Source organism: Candoia aspera, chromosome 7 (assembly GCF_035149785.1).
Source record: "Candoia aspera isolate rCanAsp1 chromosome 7, rCanAsp1.hap2, whole genome shotgun sequence".
NCBI lineage: Eukaryota > Metazoa > Chordata > Lepidosauria > Squamata > Boidae > Candoia > Candoia aspera.
The window spans coordinates 61,595,007-61,615,398 of record NC_086159.1 but is presented as its reverse complement, the minus strand read 5'-3'; the positions used below and the strand labels follow the sequence as shown (position 1 = coordinate 61,615,398).

At 35.3% G+C, this 20,392-nt stretch overlaps 1 protein-coding gene across 2 annotated transcripts in view; it reads right to left on the bottom strand.

Annotated features, from left to right (window-relative positions):
• The window catches only part of PLXNB2 (plexin B2), a 329,693-nt gene that overhangs the window by 71,771 nt on the left and 237,530 nt on the right, over positions 1 to 20,392 (bottom strand). For both annotated transcript variants that reach the window (XM_063309588.1, XM_063309589.1), the window contains 6 exons: positions 18,393 to 18,504; positions 17,281 to 17,383; positions 16,483 to 16,584; positions 9,974 to 10,066; positions 8,599 to 8,680; positions 317 to 477 (listed from right to left, as the gene is read on the bottom strand). In XM_063309588.1, coding sequence (XP_063165658.1) covers positions 317 to 477; positions 8,599 to 8,680; positions 9,974 to 10,066; positions 16,483 to 16,584; positions 17,281 to 17,383; positions 18,393 to 18,504 — 653 coding nt within the window. The remainder of the gene's footprint in view (positions 1 to 316; positions 478 to 8,598; positions 8,681 to 9,973; positions 10,067 to 16,482; positions 16,585 to 17,280; positions 17,384 to 18,392; positions 18,505 to 20,392) is intronic.

Sequence of the window (20,392 nt, the reverse complement as noted above, 5' to 3'; positions counted from 1 at the left end):
TGCTTTAACATATTCCATGGTCCTGCATAAGGTCTATACTTCTTTTTATGAGATGTTTCCCTTCCTGAGCCATATGCTCAAACTCCTTACTACTGTATTTATCACTTTGCATTTTGATGGTAAGATTGTTGAAAAAAATACAGAGATTATTTATTATGGGGCTTGACCTACTTTGCTAACTCTTACCAGCACTGCTTTGCTAACCATTACCAGCATCTACTTTGCTAAATGTTACCAGTACCTATTTTGCTAACTTTACCAGTACTGCTTTGCAAATCGAGGGTACAACAATCAGAATGATGTGAAATTCATTTACCTGAGTAATGACTGGAGCAGGGCAGGTAGTTGTAGAAGATAAGCAACGTTTTGTGAAAACACAACTGTCACTGTCTTCACACCAGACACACTGGTACTGAGGATCAGCCGCAAGACATAAGCTGCAGTCATCCCGACCATAGGAACAGCTGTATAAAGTCACTACAAAGATTGCAAATAGGTAATGTGCATTTGCCTAGTATTAGTTGCTAGTCCACAATTCAGAGCCACAAAAACAACTTGTGATGCAAGCAGGGATCAGGATAGGAGGCAAAGCAAAGCAATGAGGTGAAATATAATGCTGCCCCAATGCTCTTTTATTTTATTTTATTTTTAGGTTCAGTGGAATTACCATGCTTAGCCATCTAAGACTGGGAAAGAATGATTCCTGGATCAAACCAGGAATGGATAAAAAAAAAAGATTTGTTATTATTTTACTTCCCACATAGTGCAGTGTTGACTCCTGTGCTTCAGTGATCTACTGATCATTTGCTCTGCAGGCCTTTTTCTTCAGATTGACACATTGGCTGACCTATCAACTATACCACTTTTTGTATCTATCAGTTCTCAAGTGGCTCATATGTTTGGAAGCTGCGGCATGCTAAAGCTAGACCACATAGGGGTCAGGCCCAGGATCCCTCAGACAACTCATGATAATGGCAGGCCAGTAGAGATAAAGAAGAGGAGAGAGAGAGATAAGAAAGAAAGTTTTGTTGAAAGACACCAGTGTATAAAAACAGTGCAATGAATGAGGCAAGCTGGAACAAGAGGACTGGTGGCTACTTGTTTGGAGCAAATAAGGAATAAATATCAAGGAAACCTTGCAAAAAATATATGTTCCGAGAAAAAACTGAAAGTGAAGGATAACATAGATGGGACAAAACAAGTTATGGACTAACTCTATGGGATGGGATACTGAAAACATTTAAAGCCAAAACTCTACTGTCAGATATGGTGGTTTCGATTCAGATTTCTTTCCCCAAGTAAAATACATTTTTCTTCTATTTTCTTTGTACTGGCATTCCATTCTATAGAGGCTTCCTACTATTAATACAATTCCTACTTTTTAATGAACACAACATATTTATATAAAAACCCCCAGAAAGCTCCTGGTAATCATATTAAAGTTTCCAAAATTCCTTTAATCAGTATGAAGATGTGTAACTATAGTCAGAATTCAAACAGGATAAGAGAACTCAGTATTTTGGTATACCAATATAGTTCAATCTATTCTCCACCACTTTACACTTAACTCTAAGGTCAAGGGAATCCAAATAGTTCTCTAGCATGCTCCAAGGTTGACAGATAAGGTCAGAGACCATGGGTAGGAGAGCACTGCAGAGCACTGAAATCCCAATAAAAAAATGCCCTGCCACTTCTAGTTATCATGATCATGAATCATAGAGAAAGACAGAGTCTCTCTTAAGCCCATAACAGTTTTGTGTTTGTGGATGGGTGAAGTGAACTGGAGCTGAATTTACAGCATGGGAAAGAATCTTGGAATAATGTAACATTCCAGGGTATTGTCCTCTAATATCAGGATATATTCAGTAAATCCAGGATGTTGCATGATTATATCAGTGCTATGCATGTTTGAAAATTATCTGGAAGAGGTTCTTCCACACAGTGAACACAGAATCTCTTTAAAGCAGCTGCATCTTTTTTCAGGCTTCTGCATAAAATTGAAAAAACACACTAGCTGCTTCAATCAGTCACATTAAAGATGTATCTACTATAATAAGAAAGGAGGCAATGGCAAACCACTTCAGAAAAACCATGCCAAGAAAACAGCAGAGACTAGCCCATGAAGACGCCAGGAGTCTTCTCGAAGTCACAAAAACGAAGAAACTATAATGAGCTGATATATATTCATAACCTAAAAAAAGATACCGCTGCTTAAACGAGGTACTGCACTCAAGCTCCTTAATGCTTTCAAATCACATTTAAAGCATGCACAGCTCTAAGGATCAGAACTTGTTTCTAATCAGAAATGTATACGATTATTTTTGTAAAAGCAACAAGTAACACCAGGCTGATTTAGAACTCTTTCATAGAAAGTCAGATCATCATCATCTTGACTGGAGTAATTAACACGGACGTTTACTTGTAACAACATTTTAGTTTTGAGTAAACACTTCATGTAAAACAAGCTTAACGAAAGGAAAAAGGTCCTGAGTATTTTTATTTAATTATTTATTTAAAACATTTATATCGCTGCCCATCTTGTATCAAACTCTGGGCAGCTCACAATCAAGAGATAAAACCACATCCGTGTACAATGAAAATATTAAAACTGATTTGAAATTGTATTTTGCAGCTTGCTGTTTAGTTTGGATGAAAGAGTGGCTGATGCTGAGAAATAGAAGGTATTGGATGTAGAAGAACATGATTTGAGATTTGGGTGGCACAGCTATTTATGGTATGATAAAGTTAATGTTGATTGCAAAAATCATTTTATCAGAGGTGCCATCTTGAGAACTTGGAATAGATACAAATCTCGATTATGTCTGAAAATACCTCTACGGTTATCACCACAGGAAGCATATTATAGAAGAGAAATGGTTAACTCATGGTGATATATTAGATTATTCACATGCAGAATTAAAAATAAAATCAAGAAAACATTTGATATCAGAAGGATATATTTGTCAATGGTTTTCACATGTACAATTATCAGAAAGATTTAAAGTTGATAAAAGGACTTCTGGTTTTGAACATGATAAACTTAATTTGAAACTGAGTTATGTACTAATGATGAACATCTTACTGCTAAAATGTATAAACTTCTGTTGAGATTCAAAACTGAGGATGAACAAGTTAAGGATTATATGATAAAATGGGCTAAACGTTTTGGGTATATACAATATACAAATGGAACAATGGGAAAACATGTGGATCATCCTTTTTTGTATCTCTTTTTCTTTCTGCACTTCTGTTCTCTCTTTATTCTTTTCTCTTTTTTATTATTTTTATAGAGTAATAGTTTGTTAGATTTTATCTCTTTGTTTTAAAACTTAATAAAGTTATTACAAAAAAAACTAAAACCAAAGATATTAAAACAAAAAAATATTTTTTTAAAAAAACCTGGCACCATAACTAAACTAAACTCACCCTGTCCCAGTGCTTGGGGGAAAAGCCAGATCGTGAGTGCTTTTTGGAAGGCCAGGAGATGTGGGCCTGCTGAACTTAAAGGGGAAGGATGTTCCATAGGGCAGGGGCTGCCATGGAAAAGGCATGCTTCCTAGATGCCATAAGATGGCAACATTTAAGGAAAGGATGAGGAGCATGCCTACCTTATCTGATCTGGTAGGATAGGCAGATGTCCTTAGGGTGAGGCGGTCCTGCAAATAACCTGGTTTATTTATGCAGGCTATTTAACTCAGTGAAGCTATTGCTACTTTTAATACTTGGCATGGAGAGATGGTAGTGGTGAATTGGTCTTCAGAAATTTTTTTATTTATTAAATTTATATTGTCACCCATCTCATATATGTGACTCTGGGTGGTGTACACAATTAAAATAACAATTAAAAAAAACCCTGGCACATTGCTCAAAGATCTACTTTATTGAATCCCTGAGATTTGGAACAAGTTTACTCAAAATAGTGCAGCTATGATGGTTTTGTAAAAGTTCATTTTTCCTGGGAATAGGACAATTTGAATTTATGTCCTTTTGTTTGCAGAGCGTGGGTCCTCATTCCCATCCTGATAAACTCAAACTATTATGGCTGCATACATGACGCTGACCAACATCATTTTAATGATCAGTGACTTGACACTACTAAATGAGCACTAATAGCTTATCTTGATGAAACAAGGCTTGTATACTGCAGTTGGGAAATTAAATTTACAAAATTAATTAAGAAAAACAAAGTGGTGGAAATCAAACAACGGGATCCTCACACATTCCAACTCATTTTACACAGAGTTGTCACCTTCATTTGCTTGGAGAATAAATGAGCACTAGAAGGGAAAAAACCCTCTCCCCCTTTTTCTTACCAGATTAATTCAGAAAATAATCTCATTCTTCTACTGAGTTTTGAGTTAAGACAGCATTTTATCTATTTATTTAACATGGCTGCCCACTTACCAGGTTAGTTATTTTTAAGTAATACTTATTTAAATACATATTTAAAGACATCCCCCTTAGAACTTAATTATTTTTTCAAAATAATAAAATGATTAGTAGCATATTTAAAGATACTTTCCCCTAGAGGATGAACTATTACAAAGTTGCTTAATAGCCTTATGTACAGGCATAACGTGAAGCATTTTTACCAGAGATAAGTCCATCGGAAACTACACACTGTACATAACTGCTAAAATAATTGGAATACATAAGCACAATTTATATGTTTCTCCCTGTGTAGCATGTGAATATCAAACATATGGTACTTTAAAATACTTTTTTATTCATCCATGAAGATAAAAGGCTAACTTCCACCATCACTAAGACTTTAAATAAAAGACCCTCGGTGGCCCTTGGGGACATGCTGGGATGGGGAGCAGAGGGGGGGGGATTTTCCTCACAGTCCACAGCTCTCTTTGTTATCCCTCCCCCCAGCAAAGTGGTAGGCAGTTCCGTGGGTCAGCCGAGGAGGAGTAGCAATTTCCAAAGCTCCCTGCCAGCTTCCCACAAGCAAAGCCAATGGGGAAGCTGGCAGGAAGTCAGAAGTCACTCACACCCCCACTGCTTTTTTGCGTGCCTATGGTCATTCTGTTTCTCTGTTTAGGTAAGGAAATATCTCTAAAAGGATGACCCAACATCGGTCATCATGGTTTGTCTAGTTAATTTATACCTGGCTTTTCAGCTCAACAAGGAGTATGTTGCATTCCTTCCTGTGTTTTTTCCCCAACATAACACCTCTGGGAGGTAGGCTGGGCTGACACTGTGACTAGCCTAAAGTCATCCAGTGAGCTTTCATCCCTGAGGGTGGACTTGAACTTGAATTCTCCTAATATTAGTCCAACACTCCTTAGACTATATGATGGGTAGTGGAGAAGGCTTGCAAGTTACATAGGAATCAGAGATTTTCTGGCAGTCTTCCCCAAACCACCCAACCTTTATTTCTCTTTCCTTTCCTTTTCCCCTTTAGCTCCATCCTTTTGCCCAAAATCTACTTTCTGGGAAAGAAAAGAAGGTATCTTACTCCTATTTCAGTCAGATTCCACCTTTGCATTACAAACATGTATCTCACATTTAAATGAGGGCCTTTTACATTCACCTATATTTTCAGATCCAAGGCATTAGCCTTATCTTTATGGGGAATCTCCTCAATTTGCTATGTCTGTTACAAGACTTGTAGATTGTTTCCTCCATTAAAAGGAAGTTCCTCTGATTTAAGCTCAACTCCTGGTGATTTCATGGATACAACTTCATTCTAGTTTTCTTAGCATCAATTAAGGAAATTGTTTTCCATTACCTTATTTCTAGATATTATAGGAGGAGAGCCATGTTAGTTTATTGTAATCAAAAATCAGGAGGAGTTTGGTAGCTCCTTTTCACACTAACAAATTTTCTTAAAAGGCATAAGCTTTCATAAACTTTTGTAAAAGTTTATCCCTTTTCATAAACTTTGTTAATCTGAAAAAGTGCTATCAGACGCCTTCTAATTTTTCTTCCTGGCTAGCCTACAGCTCTGAACACTAATGATTTATGAGCTACTTTCTTTTTCAAGACTTGTTTTAACTTACTGCTTAGCTTTTCTAGTCCTTGTCACTGGGTCATTAACTGAAATGAACATGATCTACTGGGTCACTAAAATCTATGAACAGGCAAGTTACCTGTATGATTAATAGTCAGATTTGACAATAAAACAATCCCTGTAATGACTTAGGTTTGATTCTGAACTAAGATAGATATATAAAGTATGGACTTCTGTCTGATAGAAGACATATGCTTTTAATGGAAATCATTTTTGGAGTTTTGATTTCAGCTTCTGAATTGGATGTGTACATATAATCATTTGAATGGAACACTGATAGGAGTCATGACAGAGGCTGATAGCACTCTATTTCAAAAGTCCTATTTCAGAAATCTGCCTGCAAGTCCTCCATAGCTAACCAACTGATTCAATATATATTTCATCTGTGCATTCAGAAATGAGAATGACTCCTGTGTCTGCAAAAGCCAGCCTTCAAACCATCTCCAAATTAGACCTGTAATGTTCTGAAGGCTCTTGCAGCTATATAGAATACAGATACAGAGCTCAAAATGTTATTAAGGTTTGTTACTGATCAGCTCATTAAATGTATCAGCAGCAAGCCTGACATTAGATTCTAGCCTGCATCCATCCTTTTTAGATTCTAGCTGGGAAACCATTGATAAAACAGGACAAAGGATAAAAGGGATATATTAAATTTAACACTGTTCAAAGTCTCCAATGGCTATAAAAAGATATTAGATACCAATGTTACTTGGCATACTCTAGATAGGCTATAGAAAGAAAGGAATTTATTTAGAGTTGGAAATGCAATACAGTAATTGCTTCTCTTCTAAGTGAGTAACTACTAGTCTTGGGAGCTGGGCAATATAAAAATATGCATAATAAAGATAAATAAACAACCAATGTGATTGGTTTAATGATGTAATTAAATTCAGCTACTAAGGCTAATGATCTCACACACACACACACACACACACACACACGGAAACTGGGTTGTACGGATAAAAATCCCATCCTTCCCATTTTGTTTCTCATTCCCTTTTATACTTTTCCCAAGCTTGACAAGCTATTTCAAACTGAGGGCATCCTGTTATTCCCAACTGATTTTTAAAAAGATAAAGGTAGGAGCATATGCAGAAATTAGAATTTCTAAAATATTACTTTGGGATTAATACACAGCATTTACTAAGTTGAAAGGGACTTACCAGAAAGGTTTTTCAGCCTAGATGCATATAGTTTAGGAACTGGGTCTTATTCTTTGCAATTATTCTTGGATGAATTATTTTTTTCTAAGCATGGTCACCAAAAGGACCATGTAGCCAGTATGCTATATAAGGGCAGAATATTCTGTACCAATATGGTAGGTAGCACGCAATGTTTGAATCATTCGTGATTGTAATTCAGCCTGCTGAGATCCTGTAGTGACACTGGCCTTCTAGGGATGTGGCTGGACAAAGTGGGGTTGATTTTTTCTGTTCCATTTTATCTTCTTTTTTCAGGGATTAAGGATGGGAAATTCTAGGAGTCAAACCATCTAATCCCTAGCCTTATTCTTTTGAAGAACCCCCAAATGACCACATATAGTCATTGATTTCAGGTCATTTTCAGAGTTTGGGGGGGATTAACGATGGGGTGAATCCCTGCTTCCATTCTTACTTTTAATTTGGGGGGAAATATGCATTAGTGAAATTCATCCATTTTGCTGCTGAATGTCATGTGGCCCATATCTGCCCTATTTTCCTTGGAAATGCTTAACAACACATACACTAGATTTTTAAAAGGTGGTTACAGTCCATCAATGGTTTGTTACGTTCACATATGAAAGGAATGCATGAGGAGTTATTAATGCTTTAAAAAGAGAATATAGTTATTTAAAAATTACAACCATTAAAAAGGATTTCTATTGATCACAACTAAGAGATTGTAAGATTTATTACTAATATGGACATATCAGATACACATGACATTGAATCCCTGCAAAAGGATTACTAAAATGGCTTTGGAAGGTTACACTTTGATTCTGTCAAGATTAATTACTCATTGCAATCGATCCTTCTGCCCAGCCAGGAAACATACTGGGCTGGATTTATGCTTTGACAAAAGTACTTGTATAATCAGAAACATCCCCATGCCCACTGATCTAAAGTAGAGACAGCAGTAGTAACAGTATCACAGAGAAGCAAAAATCTTGATTTATTCTCTATAGGGTAGCATGTCTGTAATGAGAAGAGAGAGGAAAGTGTAGCCTTTTATACACAGAATTAGTTTCAATTAACAACTTGGGGCCAGTCTAGACTCAAGACAGAGATATCAAAACTTGGAAGGAATTAGATGATTCTCTCATAAAACTGCAGAAACTATTAGACATTTTTTTTATTTTTTCACCCAAATGGTAAGAGAATGTTTAAACAATTGCTTAAATCCCCTGTTGAATAATTATAGTAATTTTGACCTATCCTGATTTTTAATTTCCATGACTGCTTGCTGATCCTTTTGATAAGTTTACATTCATTGTTTAAATAACTGACAACTCTGAAAAGATACTGGTCTTAGATAAAGAAAATATTTCCCATTTATTCTTATTTCTCTTCTCCATTTTTGGGTTGCTGTATACTTACCAATTAACTTGCTATCAATTTTATCTTCATCCGTTTTAATGAATAAACTCAATGCTAGAGTTTCATTTTCAATACTGGTAATCTGAAAATAATAATAATAATAATAATAATAATAATAATAATAATAATAATAATTTCTTTTAAAAATTACCCAATGTTTTAGGCCATATACCCAAAACCAAATGACTTACTACAACTGCAATATTAGTCACTTAAGGAGTTATATTCATAGTCATATTACTCTAACAGGAATAACAATAAGAATTGTGCAATAGAAAGCCAATAAATACACCAGAAAATGTTACTCTGATTTAGGAACACAGAAGAGCTATGATAGATTTGATAAAAAAAGCTTATGTAGTCCAGCATTCTGTTATCAAAATAGCCAGCCAACTATCTCTGGAATTCGCTACTTCCATTCTTCAGGAACTAATACTGAGAAATGTACTGCCTCTGGTAGTAGAGTTAATATGTAGTTATCATGGCTAGAAAGTACAGTCTCAACCTCCACAAACTTTCTCTATCCCTTTAAGTTATCTATTTTGTGGTAGTGCATTCAATAAATTAACCATGAATTATATGAAAAAAGTACTCCTATATTTCTTGACTCTTACATTTAGCTTCACTAACTCCTGGATCACATAAAATGGAGGCAAAGTGCTTAATCAGCTATGCAATAAATGAAAAAAAATCCATAAGTAGTTTTGTTTCCTTGTTTAAGTAATGTGTCTTTTAAAGAACTAAGAAAAAATATGAATTAAGCAGACAAAAATATACTTTACATTCTGTAAGTATAAACTATTACTATAAATCTCCTTCTCGTACAAAGTTCATGGAGTGAGGATTTCCAGAACCATCTGTTTCATCACATGTATGACTAGCATAAGTACATTTTAGCTGACATAGAAAATTTGAATGATATCAAAAGCTGAGTTTATAATTTTTCTCAGATAGGTCTTCAATACCAAACCTCCTCCAGTTTCTTACATCCATAGCAGCAAGCATATGATATATTTTATATGAAAGATGACAGATTTCCTGCCACATGAGATCAAAAGGAGCATCCATAAATAGACTGCTTATGAACAAACCAACAGGAAATCAATGCCATTTTCTCTCCACACAAAAATACTGTCAACAGCTATCTGAACATGGCCAATAATATACCAATTATAGGTGACAGGTGAAAAATAGGACTTTCCCAATATTACATAAATCAACTTCATTGTGAACCTACTCCCCTCTTAATCAACCTAATTGTGACTACACTCCCATTTAAGCAAGACATGATAATTATTCTTTAACAATGCAAAGAGAGAAAAAGGGAGAAAGAGACTGACAGACAGAAACTATTCTTAAAAAATGAAGTATTTACCACTGGGCTTTGAAAGAAATATTTTCCATCTTCTGTTTGTTCCACAGTAGTCTCAAATCCAAACTGATCGTTTCCAATTTTGAAAGTGCTATCCTGTGAAAGAGAAATATTTGACTTATAATATTTATTTCACCATTAAATCAAAAGAGTTTTATTGAAAAATATAAATTCCACTTCTGGGGTGGGAAAAAACTAGATTTGTGACCAATATTATGAAAGGTTCTGTGTGTGCCTGGGAAAGAAGTTTACAAAACTGGCCGACTCCCCCAAAAGAGGGCAAAATTTCCATAAAATGTGCATATATTAATGTATATCCATAAATGTACACTTAGAAGTAATTACTATAACTTAAACAACAGTTCAGTATAATGAAGACTGTGTCCAACTGATTTGTAACTTCTTCTGTTGACCCAGTTCTAACTGTGGATGGGCAATTTCAAAACCCCCGTTTTCTTATAGTATTTTGCCTTTATACCAAATACTTATATTTGACAAAGATCCCTTTGATGAGAATAATGTACTCTCTAAAATAAGCCACGATCAAGCCTACTCTAACAATCTGCACTCAAAAATGGAAAGTGTGCAAAGCATGTTTTCTTCATATCCATTAAGATATATACTTTAAGGTAACTTTAAGGTTTTACCCATTAAACCTATTTGAATCATTCGAAGTTTAAGTAGGAAAGAAACTATACAAGACAGGATGGGGAAAGGTAGTGCAAAATGTTAAAATATTATCAGCATTAAGGCAGATAGGATTTTATTTGATACATTAAAAAATTACTTGCTCTTTTATTTATTATCACAATTGTTTGCAGTAGGTCAGAATGGGTTTTACTGACAGCCTCTTAATTCCTTAATTAAACAAAGAGGAACTCAGTCTGAGTCAGACAATATCTATGACAGCATTTTGGTTCTCATCTCTTTCCCATGCATTGCATACTAAAAGCAAAGGCTTTTTATTTTAATAGTGACCTTGACTCTTAGAATATAAACAATAATATCTTTGATAATCCATCCTAAACAATCTGGGTATACATTCAGAAAAACTGAAATCAGAGGGGTGGGGGTGGGTTTTCCACCTCCTGAATGTGGAAAAGAGCTCTGATGTCATGAGTAAGGATGGCGAGCAGGGGGCTCCCATCCAGGCTGTAAAGCGCATGCGTAGCACTGAGGAATTAGATAGCCATTCCAAGAGACACAGATCAGGCCCGCCTTAACCTTTGGGGTTTATATGTCTGGGTTTTTCCCACGCTTCTTCAGTTTGTTAGGATTTTCCTGTTATGTAGCAGCAATAAAACACTAGAGACCTGTTCCTTGTCTCAGCGTGGTTCCTGGCTGTTAGGACATCTGATATGGTACAGTAGAATTTTCTGTAACAAGAATTTTCTACATACACTTTTCCTAGTGGTTTACTAATTAGATAAAAATATGGTACTCTGTTCCTTTTGCTAATATACTATAAATGAAGTTATCTCTTCATTTATCAAGATGTCTTGTGGAAATCATCAAGAATGTCTTTATGTCATCTTTATTTTAATTCGATAAAGGAACCATTAGCCTGTTACATCAGTAAAATGGAGGACATTTTGAATATAAGAATCGCTGGAACAGTAAAATATGTTGATGATATCTCTCTTTGATAGTGATATAATTTGTATACCAAAATACTGTTAATTTATCAAGTTATTTACAGAACAGGAGTGTCATATACCTCCTATAGGGTCTAATTCTACTGATACACAGAAATCAGTAATAATCAAGATTTCAACTGTTGCTTGAACTCTTTCAAATTATTTTAAAGTTGTGGCTCTAAATGTACCTTTTAAAAAAAATCTCAGATCAAAATTAACATGAATAGATGTTAAAAACCTCACTCAGTTCATAGGAAAAACAAGTGTGATAAAAATAAATGTAGCTTCTAAAATCAATACATGAGTGATACTTAAACACAATATTCACATGTGCCCTGATCCTTTGCAGATGATCACACTCTGGTTGGGTTCATTCAAGTTGCCAACAAGTTAGTTTGCACTAACTTAGTTTGTTAAGAAAGTTACAGCTAACCAAGTTTATCATGTTATGTGAATATAGCTACTAGCTGTTTAAATGGCCTTGTTGAGAGTGAAGTATAAACCAAGCCACTGAGCGGTGAGGCCTGTGGGTGGGGAAGGATGTTGTAAATACATTCAAGTGACTACTGTTTCTTATTTATGAGGAAGCTTGAAAATGCCTTTAGAGGCATTTGAGCAGAGACATCCTTGCATGTATGCTTCCAGGAAACTCTTAATTATAATATGTGCAAACTGAATAACAACCTTTTAGTTTACAAAGAAAAACATGAAGATAAACAATAAAAACAAAACACTGTTACAGAAATAATAATTTAAGACTTTGCGCCACCAGTTTGTTTCAAATGATAGCCTAATCCTTTGCAAGATTAATAGAAACATCTTAATGCTCTACTGATATACAAACATAATTTTTTAGAGAGAGTGATAAGGCTGAATGTTAGGAAGATATTACAATGATTTACAATACAGCAGGATCTTCTTCTCATTGTATGGTAGAATTTGTAAAGAAATATGGAGCACATTATAAAACAACTATAAAGCAGTAACACAATTCCAAAACAGCCCCAAAATGATCTACATGTGCCAGAGATGGAGAAATGGAATATGGTTTCATTAAACCTGCATTTCATGTACAAATAATAACACTCCCCAATAAAAACAACTTAGCACCTGTAAAATAAGGTTTTGTCAGGAAGAGTTGCCATGTCCCAACCTCAGCAAGTAGTTAATGGTTTTCCCAATTTTCTTCTGACTATGTTTACAAAGGGATGGCATGTAATCCCCTACACTCTTCTATTCTTAGTCTTTGGTTTCTTTTTATATTTCTCAGAAGCTGATATTTCTCCATAGAATGGGTTTTAGAAAGTAACTGGAAGTGCAAATTTGACTACTGAAAGAGGGATTTTGTTTTTAAAATTCAAGGAATTTTGAGTAAGATAATGAAGACCTGGTAAGCCATATTTGAGACAAGCTTGATCTAATCTGAAACCCAGAGCTTGACAAAATCTGGAGATTTTCGACAGATGGACTGGTGATTGCCAGAATCCCTGTTTCAGGAAAGTTCCATAATTTCAAAGATCTTTGGTAAGACTGAGGATGAGTCAATTGCCTTTAACAACAAATGTTCACACAGACACAAACCTAACTGCTAATCATGCAGAATGTAAACAGTAAGGAGGAAGACCTTGATGAAGATATGCAGAAGCTGTTGCCCAGGCAAAAAGGGCTAAAGCATTTTTGAAGCCCAGAATGTCCAGATAGTGTTTGGAGGTGGCTCAGAGAGAGACCTCCCTAATTCACTGAACAATAAGGAAGAGGAGAATGTACAGCACAACCAGACATGAAAGGTTCTGTTATTATAGCCAATCTCAATAAAAGCAATTTTAACCTTCCTGTGGAGTTGATTTCTTGGTTTGGTCTACTTAGTGGGGCTGACACAGAACTAGTAGTTGGATACACAGGAAAATTTGGTGACTATGAACATTTTGTTGTAACATTGAACAGAACAGACAAAAACACTGATAGGGACTCTCTTTTGAACAGGTAATTATGGATCAAAATGTAGGAAGATCACAACTTCCTGCTTGTGTATTCTTAAAGGATTATGTTCTGTGTAATCCTGGCTATGTTCTTGTGTAATCCATGGAGAGAGCTGGCTTATGGAATCGCCAAGGGTCGGATATGACTGAATGGATAATTCGATTCGAATCCTGGCCTGAGCTCCAAGTATGGTTTGTTGATGTCACAGTTCACAGCTCTTGCCATTTTACCAAACACCAAGTAAAATAATCATATTTATTTAACTCTTCTCCATACAACTATGAGTAGCAGACATGATTATTCTCTACACCCCTCCAAAACCACCCCAGGAGGTAAGGTTATCTACTGAGCTTTACCTGTAAGTGGGGGTTTAACCATATCCTCCTTGCTTTGGTCTAACTTTCAAACTTCTATATCCAATTCTAGATTGAATCTTTCTGTCTAGACTTATAAATTGTAGAGATAGAATAGAAATGTAAATCCCAAATGCCTAATGGAAATATTGGTTACCTTTCTGATCAGCCAACACTGATCTGTTCTTTAGTGATCACACTTTAGTTCCAGTGTGTAAAATACTAAAAATAAAAATGAAATTCCACATAATGGAGTATCTTCATCTAAAGCAAGCTTTTATAAAAAGAGAGACAGACAAACAGAAGGAACTGGTGTTTGCCAAGCTGAACAAAACCAAGGCAACTGGACTACAGCAGACACATTCTTTCTCTCTTAGTTTTGAGACCCAAGTTATTTCAGTTTTTAAATTCCTGTTCCTGAAAAGAAATCACATTTGTGATGCACATAATGCTCAATCCGATTTGTGTCTTCATACTTACTCTAACTTAAATAACATCAGTAGGGCCCCTCTCTCCTGTAAATCTGGATTAACCTTGTAGTTATAACTCTTGCATATAACCTACATCAACAGCACAAAAATAAGCAAGAAGTTCCACCATCATTCAAATAATATGTATTCATGGTGATATCTGGACCACCAGCATGTTCTGGTGTTCTGGTAATGGCAAATAATTTTGCCATTATTTAACAGATGTCCTTTACATATTTATGTACTGTGCACTATACGCATAAGACTATATAGTTAAAAATTTTCACGCTAGTGCTTAATATACTGCTTTTCATACAACACACAAGTAAAAGCAAATAATTCTTAGCAACATTCCTCTGAGCTACTTCAAGGATATGTATGAGCACAGAAGAAAAAAAGAGACCTACACACAGTATATATCCCTGTTTATACCACAACACAGGTGCATTACGCTCACCCATTTTATTTTTTCCTAGTGCATTTAAAGCCCCACAAATATTTTTGTGTCCAAACTGAGAGAAAGTCTTGAATTTCACTTAGAACAGTACCTAGTGAGCAAGGAACACTAACCTTTCAAGGCAGCTGATCCAAGAAACTTTTAAGGAATGAACGAATTGGTGCTTAATGGGACTTGGTAAAAAAATCTGTATCCGTATCAAAGTCTCATGATAACTCTTAAACTGAATAATAGAGGAGATGCCCAAACTTTCAGGATTACTATCGTTAAAAGTAGCTTTTCAAATGCAGAGAAAACACAGTTTAGAAATAGCCACTGAGGAATATGAAAGGAAACAAAAGATGCAAAATTCTGCAGAATCAATGGATGAGGAGCAAGTTCAAGAAAGAGAAGAATTACAATTGCTGGGGGATTCATATGTTGGTTATGATTCTGCATTTGAATAACTCCCCCCACTACCGTTTCATGGCAACTTTCCCTATCCTAATTAAGTGACCTTACACGAAAAGGGGAAGGAAAGAGGACAATTAGCAACAAGGTGGATAGACTCAGTTACAGTACCAATGAATGCACTGTTGGAAATGCTGAAGGACCAGGTTAGGGATAGATCATCACAAAAAAAATCTATCTGTGTGGTTGCTAAGAGTTAACAACTTTCCCTATCCTAATTAAGTGGCCTTAAACAAAAAGGGGAAGGAAAGAGAAGAAGAGGACCATTAGCAGCCATGTAATCATCATCAAATAAGGAGAAGACCCTTTGATTTATAAATCCCAGCTGCTCCTTATTCTGGCTATCAGAAAGTAAGAGATGGAAAAACTGTAATGCAAAAACTAAATTTGAGAACCATTTATTTAGGAACCAATCTATGAAATAAACAGACACCTAAACAAAAGATAGACAGTATGTTTGGTCATTACAGTGTTAGCTCTGGTAGAATAAATATTGCAAGCAAACCAAAAAGTTCAAGAGCATCCACATTCTGAATTGTTTCCTCATACCTTCTACAGTGTACATAATAAACACTGACGGTTATTGTTGTGCTGTTATGCTTTATGTCTCAATATTAGCCAAGGCAATATAATTATGAGTACTGTACAGAGAAACCACTAGAGCTCAGTACCTGCCCATTCATAAAAAACACCTTTCATTTAAAAGTGATTTGCCATGAGATGTTTTGTTTGCATCATCCTAAAGAATGGAAGTGGATACTAACAATATCTACAGATTACAATTACAGTTGCTAATGAATCACCAAGCTCCAATACAGTGACTGAATTTCCACGCTTATAGAAGGGTGTTTGTTAGCATGCAAAACAGCTCTCTATATGTACATATAGATGTACAGGTTCATCTGCTGATGAAATTCATGCACAGAGAAACCCCACAGTGCGTTACACTACACTGGAACTTTTGACTGTGGTGATGTATAACTTTCATCCAATAAAGATATTTTTAAATTATCCATCAAAACAAGCTTTAAAAATTACATGATAAATTATGTATTCTTTCCATACTAAAAGGCTCCTTGTAACATATGACATTTAATTTTTAAATAAGGGAATAACTATCAAGTTTTATATCTTTGAGTACATATTAGCCTTTATTTAATTTTACCTGATAATTATCTAGATTCTTTCCTTCAAAATACACTTTTGTTGAGACCTCCATTGGTATTATTTCAGGACTGGGGTTTAGAAAGTGTGGACATTCTTCTTCCTAGAAGATAAACATTTCATACATATTAAGACAGAAATTCTATATAATAATAAATCAGAATATGCTTCAGACAATGTTTTTTTAATTACTATTTTCCCAGATTTGACTACAAGAATCAGAATTAGTATGCTAGAATGGCTGAACTACCACCTGACACCTGAAATATCTTTCCATCCTTACAAGTAAAACTATGGAACAGAAAGGAGGGCAAATGTGAATTATTACCTAAGCATACAATTTTAACTCAGATATCTATTTCATATTCATATTGCCCATGCCTCTTGAATCCTGGGGATTTTAAAAACAGGTCCATATCTTTTTGCCCTGAAGCATCACCAAACTCTGACCTTGGCCCTCTGCACTATTAAACAGGTTTCATAATGTAGCTATTTTGTAGTGTTTATACCCCTGCTGTATTGCCTGATATACTATCAATACGTTTTATTAGCCGATTGCTATCCCAGTATTACCTGCAGAACTGCTAAATTTTATTCGTTTATATGTGCCATTCGCTGTTCACTGGGCTGTGAAATATTACCATTGAGTTTTTTTTAATATAGCTCTGTACAATATTTATATTTTATTTGAGTTTTAAGCTGGGTTGTTGACCATACTAAACATTATCTCATTTTATCATAACCATGTTCAGCCTCCCTAAGTCTTTTAATAAGATTTCATCTGTTTTAGAACACTTACCATATTCTGTTTAATCACATCTTGCTCTAGAAAAGCATCTTCACAAACATGATTCTTCCAGTCCCACTGGCAATTCCATCTACTGCTTGCACAGGAATAGCACCTACATGAATAAATGAGAAATGCTTTTAGTTTGCATGCTCTTCTGTTTCTTTCTAATAATAACTTACAATTTCATTTTGCATATTAATAAAAATCCAAAGGCTTGCAGTCCTTTAAACACAAAATGGTCCTTTGGAGGGTTGAGGGTGCTCATTTATCAGTTGTATGCGCTCTTTAAACCAGCTGTGTCTTTTACCACCACAGCTGAAATAGGATCCTGGGAAAAGACTATCTGGTTTATGGAGTTGAAAAGAGGAGCACTACAGACATCCCCATAAGCTCCCAAGTACATTTTTGTCTTATATCCCAAAGCCATAATGGGCAGTTGATAGTCCAACAAGGATGTTTCCCCAAACTTCTGGATACACAGATACGTGTTCTGACATAAGGACTTAAAAAACAGCCAACGGAGCCATGAAGGTTCATAATTCAGAAATCTTGCTGTTGTGGCATATGAGATAATATTGAAACACAGTCGGCTACTCCTGCTGCTTTTCCACCAGGACAAAGGGCTCAAGGGCTGGAAGAATTGTTTGTTACCATTACATGCAATCATGATATTAGAAATCAAGTGTTATATCAGGCTATTGGACCAATCAGGGACTTCCAAGCTTTGTCTTCACCCATTGTTACTTAACACATCAATATAATTATTTATATATTTCCCAACTACATAACTGACAAAGCAAAGGAGAGAACTCAGGTTGATCTTAGATGCCTGAATAGTGAAGGTCAGATACAGTGGACCAAGAATGCTTCAAGGAAAGCAAGTGAAATGGGGTCCTTTCCCCCACCACGTAAAAATTCTTCCTCCTACTCAAGATACAGAAAATCTTAGCTGTAGGAAAAGTCAAGGTATAGTTTGCATCAGCTTTGCTGATAACTCCATAGAAAAGTCTTCTTCTTCTTTGAATAACCTGACTGCAAAATCAGAGGCATTAATTATAATATTTGAGTGCAAATGGCATGGGAATGGAAGGTATAATGAAGTTAAGCAGCTAAATACTTACGGCTCATTTTGAATACGATTTATAGCTTCTCCACAGTCATAAAAAGGGTATGTACCCGATGCAAAAAATATATTATCTCCAAAGGTCAGATTTAGCAGAACCAGGACAGAGTCTACCAAAAAATATTAAAGATTAATTTGATTGAAGATGTTTTACAATTTATATAGCTTGGTTCAATTTAATGTCCATTCCAATAATATAGCCTACTGAAGCATTTATTGAACTTGTGAGGTTAGAACATGAATCTTCTGCTCATTCTGAATAGCACATAAAATTAAACCTGAGGACAACAGTATGCTAAAATATTATACAAACCCAGGCTTTAACAGTGTACAAATGTTTCTTTGAAAGGGATAAACATCCTATGATTGACAAATGCAGTCCAATAAAAAGCAATAGCAGAAACATCACACGCGGAGAGTAAAATGCATGAATAAATCTATTAATGAAAGAATCTTTGTTTTTAGATTTTTAATGATGTTAATGCTTCAAAAATGATTAGGGAGAAGTGCTTTGGACCTTGTATGAGTACAGCACCTCTTTGCTGTTTATTAAAGCAGCCCAGTCTGTGAAAATGATGATTTAAGTTAATGTGACTTTTAAAGCAGCAGCATCTTTTTGTCAAGTTTGTGTGGAAGCCTGAAAAAGCTCATGATGCTTTTAATTAATAGCAAAGGTGTTGTGCTCATACTCAGACTTCTGAATAATTTCTAAACAAGGTTCACTCCTATTATTTTTAATAAGATGCATGGATACAAAAATAAATGCGTACATACACATGAAGATTGTATATGGAAATTGTATGTTGCTTACGCCATTTATAGATAAAATTGGGGCTTCTTCAATGAGACTCCTAGCTATTCCTCTTATGGAAATCATTAAATTCTCTGACAAGCTATTTCACAAGCTATTGAGCAACCTCAAACTCTGCTTTCCTCTAACAGCTTTTGGACAGAGTGATGACAGCTTAGATTTAAGCTCACTTCATGAAAAATTCCAGTGAAAATTTTAGGATGTATTTCACTTCAGATCATAGTTTCAGAGGTCAACTGGAAATTGAATATATTTTTACAGATGTCAGAGTAAAAATATATTCAGAGTTGTTTCTTTTAGAACAAATTTATTATGACATAGTTCATTTGCATTGATCAAATCTTCTCAGGAGAAATGGATGGAAGCATTTCTTACATTCTCCAGGAAATCACTAATTCTCATACGGAACAATCTGCAAGAAATTGTGTTATACAAAAAGGCACACGCTATCAATTTGCTAGAAAAAATGCACAAACAGAAATTCTCATACATTCAGTAATCATGAAGCAGCCACTGCCTGACCTCCTAAAATACAGTCTAAAGCAGGGTTTCTCAACCTTGGCAACTTTAAGATCTGTGGACTTCTACTCCCAGAATTCCCCTGCCATATTGAAACATCTTAAAGTTGCCAAGATTGAGAAGCACTAGTCTAAAGTGAAAAATAATCTAAAATATATTTTTCTTTGGGGACAAATAGTGTAAGGGACACTCTTACTTTATTCTGGAAATTGTGATGGACATTTATATATCATTCCACCCACAAAGATGGAAATGGCATCTAGGTCAACTATTAACTCTGTCTTTATCAATCAGTGTTCTTAGCATGTGATGTGGCATTTAAGGCAACTTTTTTAACCTGCTATTCTGGAGAAATACTGGAATGGAAATTTGAGAAGATCAGGCAGTATAGTCTTTGTCTTTATTGTTCGTTAATTTATTTACTACATTAATAAACTGCCCCAATCAATAAGATTCTGGGCAGCAGACAACACAATCAGCATACCCAGAACCAAAATAGAAAGTTCAACCAAATAAAAATAAAATGTAAGTTTAAAAAATGACCAGGACAAACTAGGAGCTGAATGCCCACTGGGATAACACAGTTTGAACTTGCCTCCTAAATACAAGGATGGAGGTGGGCATCCTCACTTCTGTGGGTGGGGTATTTCAAAGAATAGGTGCCACCA